The sequence below is a fragment of the Morus notabilis genome, unplaced genomic scaffold (assembly GCF_000414095.1).
Source record: "Morus notabilis unplaced genomic scaffold, ASM41409v2 Scaffold266, whole genome shotgun sequence".
NCBI classification, from domain to species: Eukaryota; Viridiplantae; Streptophyta; class Magnoliopsida; order Rosales; family Moraceae; genus Morus; species Morus notabilis.
This window is the reverse complement of record NW_010358660.1, coordinates 238137-248033: the sequence shown is the minus strand read 5'-3', so window position 1 is coordinate 248033 and position 9897 is coordinate 238137. Positions and strand designations below refer to the sequence as shown.

Below are 9897 nucleotides of genomic sequence, written 5' to 3'. Positions count from 1 at the left end.
CATAATAACTTTATTTCATTTATTTCTCATTATTTTATTTAAATTGCATAATTCTCACTTAAGAGCGTTACAATACATTAAAAGAAATTAAAAAACAAATAACTAAATACAATTTCAAAAACATTTTTAACTATTTTTAAAATATTTTTATTTTCATTTTCATACTCAAAATAAATTTATTTTGAAAATACGAAAGTTTGAGAATTTTTTAAAAAATAAATTTAAATCTTTCTATGAGAAAATACTATTGTAAAGTTTGAATAGGAAAATAACGGGGCTAAGCTTCTCGACATGGAACGTCAACCTTGGTAACCGAACGAACTGTACATCTGCAACCGCACTCGAATCGGGTCCGGTAGCCTCTTATCCAATTCATTTTATTTCCTTTATTAACGGACAATCCATTGGCGGTTGGCGCCATTTTCGACGAGAGAAGAGAAGCGGAGAACACAGTAAGCTATCATGCTCCTCCCATCACCGGATTGCCTCTCCTCTCTCCGCCTCGTTCACAGACCCACTCTTCTTCTCTTCCCCAGCAACTCCAGTTTCAGCTCTCTGGTGAGTCGAACTCGGACGAATCGACTCTGTAGAGCGAGTCTCATCACCAACTCCGACTCGTTCGAGGTCGGACGGCTTATTGGCAGCTATGGCTTCATGAATGTAACTAGGTATTCTTCCTTAAAGCTTGGATTGTTTAACGAAACTTTCTGTTTGGCTTGCGAGAAAATGAAAAGGAAAAAAAATATGTAGTTTGAATTTTCAAAAGAGTTGCAGCTTAAAGTTTGAATTTTCCTTGCTGTTAGACTTTTCCGTGTATTTGGGAGCTATTCCTCGCTTAAAGTTTATGTTTGGCGTGTGAGAAAATAATGGAAAGGAAGAATTTATAACTAACCGAGCTTAGGGAGGGTTTTAATTAGGTCGTAATTCTCCAATTTTCCTTGGTTTTTTTGAACTTTTCCAAGTACAATTTTCTTATTCCTGGCTTGTTTGACGATGAAATTAAGCATTGCAAGTGAAAGAAAGTAAAATTGAAAATAAGAATATTCCCTTCCTTATTATGTATATTGTTGCAGTTCTTTAACTTTTGTTGGTAGTGGTTTGAAAGCAATTTGATTGCAATGCAATGTAAAAAATAAATAAAAAATAAAAAATTTTGCTTTTTGGTTCTTAATTTCCTGATTTCTTTTTCTGCTCCGAAAGCTATTCCGGTTTTCCATCGAATGCGGATGGTGAATACTCATCCGGAGATATGGGGCAACTGAGAGTTCAAGACGTTGAAGAAGGCAGTGTAAAGATCAGGTAGAATTTTTCAAAGGAATTCATGCCTAAGTGAAATGGAAAATAGGCTTTTCTATGGTTTGAAATGGGAAGTAGGTTTTTTTTTTTTTTTTTTTTTTTTTTTTTTTTTTTTTTTTCATTGTTGTTGATCCTGATAGTACTCATGGCAGCTCTTTTGCAGGCTTTATGAAGGGAGAGTCTCTCAGGGCCCCCTTCGAGGAACACCAGTTGTTTTCAAGGTGATACTGATTTCACATGGTCACGGGTCTCTCCATTTTGTCGCTAGCCGTTCACTTCGATGCAATAGATTCAACTAATATGGGATTTTTAACCATGAAGGTTTATCCGGGACAACGAGCAGCTGGAATTGAGGCTGATATGATGGCTGCAAATGAGCTAAATGCTCATACATTTCTTCAAGTGATATACTATTTTATATATCCAGCTGATAATTGCATGCTCCTTTCGTAATTACTTTCACCGCAATGAGTAAACAGGTCGTGGTGATTCTTTTCGTGTGAATATAAATTGTTGCAGAGTAGTTCAGATGGTATCTGTCAGAATCTTCTGATACTCATAGGTGGATTTGAAACAACAACTGGAGAGCAGGTTTATTTGATGAACTAAAGTATTTTCATTTATGAAAGTTTGATTTCTATTTTGTATGAGGTAATCAAGAAAATAATTCTCTGCAGTGGCTTGCTTTTCGTAATGATGGGAAATATAGTGCAGCAGACTATGGAAAGATTGCGAGTGAAAAGGTGTCAAAGATTCGTTCTTTGGGAGAATCAGCGTCTTGGAATCGTTTTGAAGAAGAAGAAAGAATCAAACGTAGGAGGAATTTCATTATCAGGCTGTTTCAAGGTGCTATGAAAGGTCTAGCTTATATGCACAAACATGACAGATTACACCAGAGTCTTGGACCCTCTTCAATTGTTCTAAAGTATGTTTATATATTCCTTGACATCTTCCCAGTGTAAATTATTTCAAGACCCTTCTTTTCACTCTTTTACTTCTACTCAAAGTTTGGATGATGAATGACAGCACGATTGCAGAAAGAGAAGCTGCTTACCTAGTCCCTCGACTTCGAGATCTAGCCTTCTCTGTTGATATAAGGTAAAGTTATTGTGACCTAAATTAAGACTTCCTTGAGCAATAATATACGGATCCTATTACATTCTGTCGAAAAGATAAGAGATAATTAGTTAGGGATGATTAAGATAAGTTTTAGATTAGGATATGCTTAAAGTCAAATAAAACAATCTGTTTCAAACAGATTCGTTATCCTAGGTTTAGATAAGTTTGAATTTAAATTTTATTAGGATAGATGTTATTGAGTGGATAGGATTTTATCCGTGGCACTCCTAGGGCTATTTATACATATTTTTACCGATTAAATCAATAATAATAGAAGAGTTTTTCCCTTCAAAACTTACATGGTATTAGAGCCGTGGCTGATCTTGAGTGCCAAAGATTAAGACAGCTATGACCGGGGCAGTTAAAGGCTCCTTATTGACTGGAGAAGTTGCCGAGAGTGCTGTAGCAGTTCAGAATTCCCTACAACTAACGACTCACAAGTTGAATGGAAAGAACTACCTCGAATGGGCACAGGCGGTTAAACTTGTTATAGATGGAAAAGGGAAACTAGGACACTTGACTGGTGAGGTGAAGAAACTAGCAGATGATGACTCCAAACTCAAAGCATGGAGATCCGAAAACTCCATGATTACAGCCTGGCTTACCAATTCTATGGAGCCGGCAATAGGGAAACCATTCTTATTTATTCCCGGGGGTACATAGAAAATGAGACTCAATTTTTTTACTGCTTTTTTATATATTATATAAGCTGTTTTCTTTCACTCATATAACTATCTGATTTAGTTCATCCATCCAAATAATGAATAAAAGATGAAGATATTTACTCAATTCATTCCGGCCTTTTCCTAGAAAAGAAGAAATAGAGAACAATTTATGTCTTAACGAATCGCACGTGAAGAAACTAGCAGATGATGACTCCAAACTCAAAGCATGGAGATCCGAAAACTCCATGATTACAGCCTGGCTTACCAATTCTATGGAGCCGGCAATAGGGAAACCATTCTTATTTATTCCCACTGTCAAGGAGTTATGGGAAGCTGTCCCCTCCCCAATCTTCGAACTCAAGACTTGGCTATGTGTGATACTTGTAGAGAGAGGAAGATGAACGAGTGTACATGTTTCTTGCAGGACTTAACCGTAAATTAGATGAAGTACGAGGGAGAATTCTAAGTCGAAAACCACTGCCAAACATACGAGAGGTTTTCTCGGAAGTAAGGAGAGAAGAGGCGCGAACAAACGTCATGATGAACAAGTCAGAAATCACACCTGAAACTGAAAGCTCAGCACTGACTTCCAAAGGCCCAGAAGTAAATGGAGACAGAAGGAACTCAAGGCGAACAGAGAAACCTTGGTGTGATCACTGCAAGAAGGCATGGCATACACGGGAGACGTGTTGAAAACTACATGGAAAACCTCCAAACTGGAATAAAAAGAGAGATAACCGTACATTCCAGGCTTCCAATGAAGATTAAGGGCAACGGTCTTCCTCAGAAAAGCTCTCAATCACAAAGGAACAATTAGACACTATGTAAAAATTCCTTCAGTCTTCCAATCTATCAGTAAATCCCTCACCCTCGTGTTCTTTAGCCCAGAAAGGTAACTACCTCACCACTGCCTTAGTAAGTGTCAGTCCTAATTCCAGTCACCCATGGATCATAGATTCAGGGGCAACTAGGTGTGATCACTGCAAGAAGGCATGGCATACACGGGAGACGTGTTGAAAACTACATGGAAAACCTCCAAACTGGAATAAAAAGAGAGATAACCGTACATTCCAGGCTTCCAATGAAGATTAAGGGCAACGGTCTTCCTCAGAAAAGCTCTCAATCACAAAGGAACAATTAGACACTATGTAAAAATTCCTTCAGTCTTCCAATCTATCAGTAAATCCCTCACCCTCGTGTTCTTTAGCCCAGAAAGGTAACTACCTCACCACTGCCTTAGTAAGTGTCAGTCCTAATTCCAGTCACCCATGGATCATAGATTCAGGGGCAACTAACCATATGACAGGATCTGCAAACCTATTTGTCTCATATACTCCATGTGCAGGGAATCAAAAAGTAAAAATAGCTGATGGATCTCTTTCAGCTATAGCTGGAAAAGGTTCAATTGTTATTTCACCGTCTATTACCCTTCGTGATGTCTTGCATGTCCCTAAACTGTCATGTAACCTTTTATCAATCAGTAAATTGATCCATGATATGAATTGTCAAGCTCACTTTTTTCCGTCTCATTGTGAATTCTAGGAATTGAACTCGGGGAAGACGATTGGCAGTGCTAAACAGAAACGAGGACTCTATTTCTTTGAAGATGGATCGGCCTTGACAAGACAAGCCCAAGGCACTTGTTTCAATTCTATTTCTATTTCTAGTAAAAATAAAGTCATGCTATGGCACTTAAGGTTAGGACATCCTAGTTTCTATTATCTAAAGTATTTGTTTCCTAGTGTATTTATCAATAAAAATCCATTTTCTTTTCAATGTGAAATTTGTGAGTTAGCAAAACACCACCGTGCATCCTTCCCTTCACAGCCATATAAACCTACTGAACCTTTCTCTATGATTCATAGTGATGTTTGGGGAGCTTCTCGGGTAACAACACAATCAGGAAAAAGGTGGTTTATCACATTTATTGATGATCACACTAGGATAACATGGGTGTACTTGTTAAAAGAAAAATCTGATGCCGAACAAGCTTTCAAGGATTTTCATAATATGGTAAAAACTCAATTTAAGGCTCAAATTAAAATCTTTCGAAGTGATAATGGGAAAGAATACTTTAACAAGATTCTAGGAAAACACTTTGCAGAAAATGGCATTATACATCAAAGCTCATGCAACGATACTTCCCAGCAAAATGGAGTATCGGAAAGGAAGAATAAGCATCTCCTTGAAATTGTTAGAGCCCTACTTTTTACAACTAGAGTACCTACATACTTGTGGGGAGAAGCCATACTTACAGCCACCTTCTTGATCAATCGAATGCCCTCAAAAGTTTTACAATTCCAAACTCCAATTCATGTTTTTAATAAATGTTTTCCCACATCATGATTAATAAACAATATTCCATTAAAAATATTTGGATGCACTGCATTTGTACACATTCACAATCATAATCGTGGAAAACTTGAACAAAGGGCCAGAAAATGTGTTTTCGTTGGCTACTCGCCAACTCAAAAGAGATATAAGTGTTTTGACCCAATTTCTCGAAAATATTTTGTTACAATGGATGTAACCTTTTTCGAAACAAAACCATTCTTTGGAGGTGATCATCGTCAGGGGGAGAATAGGAGTGAAGATAACAACCTTAGACATTCTTTTGAGGATATTCTTCACATTGAACATACTACCCTAGACTCGGTTCTTAGTCCACAAGACCGAGACACACAATGCACTGCACCTGCACCTGACCGAGACACAATGCACTGCACCTGGCACTGCACCTGCACCTGCACCTGGCACTGCACCTGCACCTGCACCTGGCACTGGACCAAATCATTGAAAAAGATAATCCATCTCCTGAAAACTTGGATTCAGAAAATTCAGATAATGGAAACTATGAACAATTCTCTTCTTTGCTTGAACAAGACCACTTAGAAATAGAGATGTGTGCGAAACCAAGTGAAAATGATATTGGGTTTCGTGTCTACTCAAGGAAGAAAAATCGTCAAAGGAAAGAAGACACCAATGTACAGAAATGCCATGAGTCCAATTCGAGGGAACTTTCAGATCCCGAGTCACTAGGTAAAACTCCTTTGATTCCTCGTGTCTAAGTCCGATGAATCCTTAGAAATTCCTATAGCCCACAGGAAAGGTATTAGGTCATGCACTAAACATCCTCTATCTAGATTTGTGTCCTATGACAGATTATCACCATCCTTTCATACTTTCACCTCGCAACTTTACAGTGTCGAAGTTCCTAGAAATGTGCAGGAAGCATTAGTTGTTCCAGAATGGAGGGCAGCAATTCTTGAGGAGATGAAGGCTCTTGACAAAAATGAGACATGGAGTGTGGTAGATCTTCTAGAAGGAAAGAAGACAGTAGGCTGCAAATGGGTATTTGTTAGGAACCTAATATTTAGAAGTCTTTTTCAATAGTCTTAAGGGGAGTATAAATAGGGGTTTAGTTGTTAGGGAGGGGGGATGGATTTGGAGAGTGTCTAGTGCTGTGCACTATTTTGGAGGTTGGGCGTCCTCAAAACCGCTCATCTATCTTGTAATTTTCCATTTCTAGTGTTGTTAATGAAGCTCAGATTTTCGGGTTCCTAACAATATTCACAGTCAAATATAACGCTGATGGGACCTTAGATCGATATAAGGCAAGGCTGGTAGTCAAGGGATTCACTTAGACCTATGGCATAGACTATTCAGAGATATTTGCACCGGTTGCAAAGCTAAACACAGTAATGGTGCTTATCTCAATTGCAGTCAACTTGGATTGGCCACTACAACAACTGGATGTAAAAAATGCATTCCTAAATGGAAATTTGGAAGAGGAAGTCTACATGGAGCCGCCTCCAGGATTTGACAAGAGATTCGGCTCAAAAGTCTGTAAGTTAAAGAAATCCTTGGATGGTCTCAAACAATCACCGGGAGCATAGTTTGAGAAATTCACCCAATCCGTAAAAAAAATGAGGATACACTCAGGGACAGGCAGATCACACAATGTTAATGAAGTTCTCAGGGGGGAATGTAGCTATCCTAATTGTCTGTGGATGACATTATCCTCACTGGAGATGATTTGTTAGAGATGGACAGGCTCAAAAAATGTCTAGCATCTAAGTTTGAAATCAAAGATTTGGGGTCGTTGAGATACTTTCTAGGTATGGAGGTTGCTTGATCAAAGCAAGGAATTGTGATTTCTCAAAGGAAGTATGTACTCGATCTCCTAAAGGAGAAAGGCATGACAGGTTGTAGACCCTCTGAAACGCCAATGGAGCCGAATGTGAAACTCGGAGATAGCAAGAAGAAAGTTCCTGTTGACACAACTAGATACCAGAAGTTGGTCAGTAAGCTGATTTATTTGTCACATACGCGTCCAGACATAGCCTTCGCAGTAAGTGTGGTGAGCCAATTCATGCATTCTCCATATGAAGAACATCTAGAAGCCGTATACAAAATCTTGAGATACTTAAAGAGTACTCCAGGAAAAGGATTATTCTTTAAGAAGAATGAAAACGGGGGATTGAAGCCTATATTGATGCTGATTGGGCTGGTTCAAGAATTGATAGGCGGTCTACCTCTGGGTATTGCACGTTTGTGTGGGGTAATCTAGTTACGTGGAGAAGCAAGAAACAGAGCGTAGTGGCTAGGAGTAGTGCGGAAGCAGAGCTATTTCCCAGGGAATCTGCGAAATACTGTAGCTGAAATGTGTGCTTAAGGAATTAAGAAGGCCTATAGAACAACCAATGAGCCTTTACTGCGACAACAAAGCTGCCATCAGCATTGCACACAATCCGGTGCAACATGATTGGATGAAGCATGTGGAAATAGACCGACACTTTATAAAAAGAGAAGCTTGAGACAGGCAGCATATGCTTACCATTTGTCCCGACAACACAACAAATTGCAGATATCCTAACGAAAGGACTCCACAGACCAAAGCACGAATTTCTAATAGGCAAGTTGGGCATGATTGACATCTATGCACCAACTTGAGGGGGAGTGTCGAAAAGGTAAGAGATAATTAGTTAGGGATGATTAAGATAAGTTTTATATTAGGATATGCTTAAAGTCAAATAAAACAAATCTGTTTCAAACAGATTCGTTATCCTAGGTTTAGATAAGTTTGAATTTGAATTTTATTAAGATAGATGTAATTGAGTGGATAGGATTTTATCCGTGGCACTCCTAGGGCTATTTATCCCTATGTTTACCGATTAAATCAATAATAATAGAAGAGTTTTTCCCTTCAAAACTTACACATTCATTGCACAAAATCAGAACAATAACATTTAGTGCTAAAGCCTTTCATTTTCTTAAATTTTGGGAATTGATTCCTAAATACGTCAGGTACCGTGTACCTTAAAACACTTGTGCATCCAATGACTTGGATTATCAGGTATTCATTTCTAGACGAGGATCTCACGTCATCACTCTCGGAAGGACTTTGGAGACGAGCATCCTCTTCTGGTGCCTTTACACCTACGGATAAGAGAGCCTTTGGAATAGCTGTTGACATGTAATTATTGTCGACATCTTGACTTGATTTGAGCAGATTGAAATAGCTACATATTTTTCATTTACTCTTTTTTTTATTATTATTTATTTTGTTTGTTTCATTGCAGATATGAAGCGGGTCTTCTTTTTGCATACCTGGCTTTTGTTCCATTTTGTGAGGCAGGCGTCGTGGATAGCCTCTCTTTGCAGGTATTATATGATGTCACTAGATCGTTGTTTTTTTTTTTTTTTTTTTTTTTTTTTTTTTTGTTGTGCCTGTGTGCGTGAGATATTGGCAAGTCTTCAAACAGTAATCATGTATGTCATGCCCTTGGCTTGGCAGAGGCTTCTGGAGAGCACTTTCAAGCTTGATATTGAAGCTTGTAGAGAGTGAGTTCCTTTCTCTGTCATAGATTTACCGTCGGTTGTAATGAAAAAGATTATTTGTTTAATTAGTTGGTATTTTAAAATTAGAATGCAATTGTTAAGATAACTTCCTTTTGTTAGGTACTGTTTAGCAGACGACCGACTGTTAGATGCTGTGAAGTTTCTGGATCTTGGAGATGGAGCTGGTTGGGAGTTACTTCAGGTTGAATTATATCTCATATCACCAGAATTAATACTAATTCCACTACATCGCTACGGTATAAAATGCTTGATCTATTCTTGAAAGTCTCTTCTCAAATGGATGTTCTTTTTATCTTATGAATTGTGGCGCTCTCATTTTTGCGTTGGATGATAGACAAGGATTGCCTTAGGTGGTTAGAATGTGAAATATGTTTGTTTCTTGATTGTCACCTGAAACATTTCTCTATCCTTCTCTTCTAAAAAACAATGTTGTTCTCTCGTGTGGTTTAGGCAATGTTGAATCCCGACTTCCGGAAACGTCCAGTTGCGGAGGCTGTGCTGAATCATCGATTTGTCACTGGTGCCGGTCAATGAGTTTTATGTTTTGTTGAGAACCAACTCAATAGCTAGATATATTTTGCTACTTGTAAGCTAAATGAAAATTCCGTGCCATGGAAGTGAAATTGAGGTTTCTCCAGGTTTGCTTCATGAAGCATCGTTGCTGTATAGTATAATCTAACAATAAGAGTCGAAGCTCTTTTCGTGGCAGTCGCTAGCCAAAGCTCTACTTATCTCCTTTTTTATTTCTTTTTCTTTTTCTAATATGTTGTCTTTATTTTTTGTAAACTTTTTTTAACATTTTAATTTTGTGATTTTTTAAAAGTATATTGTTCCTCACTTTATTTGTTCTTATTTTATATTTTCTTCAAATGTGTCTTTATTTTATTTTTTTTTCAATTTTTATTTTTATACATATTTCTTTTAGAATAAACTAAAAAATATTGAAATGATTGTA

General features: G+C 37.8%; 1 protein-coding gene across 4 annotated transcripts; it reads left to right on the top strand.

The window, feature by feature from the left end:
• Positions 1 to 310: 310 nt before the first annotated feature.
• Positions 311 to 9650, top strand: LOC21393593. 4 transcript variants are annotated; one of them, XM_024162268.1, is made up of 12 exons: positions 311 to 668; positions 1201 to 1299; positions 1460 to 1517; positions 1618 to 1698; positions 1816 to 1887; positions 1974 to 2221; positions 2323 to 2394; positions 8437 to 8556; positions 8663 to 8744; positions 8878 to 8924; positions 9042 to 9123; positions 9393 to 9650. In XM_024162268.1, the coding sequence occupies exons 1-12, from the start codon at positions 463 to 465 to the stop codon at positions 9474 to 9476; spliced, it is 1251 nt and encodes a 416-aa protein (XP_024018036.1). In that variant the 5' UTR covers positions 311 to 462; the 3' UTR covers positions 9477 to 9650. The 4 variants fall into 4 exon arrangements, with proteins under 4 accessions (XP_024018036.1, XP_024018035.1, XP_024018037.1 ...); XM_024162267.1 differs by having other exon boundaries at positions 9042 to 9178; XM_024162269.1 differs by lacking the exon at positions 1816 to 1887 and having other exon boundaries at positions 9042 to 9178.
• Positions 9651 to 9897: the final 247 nt, after the last annotated feature.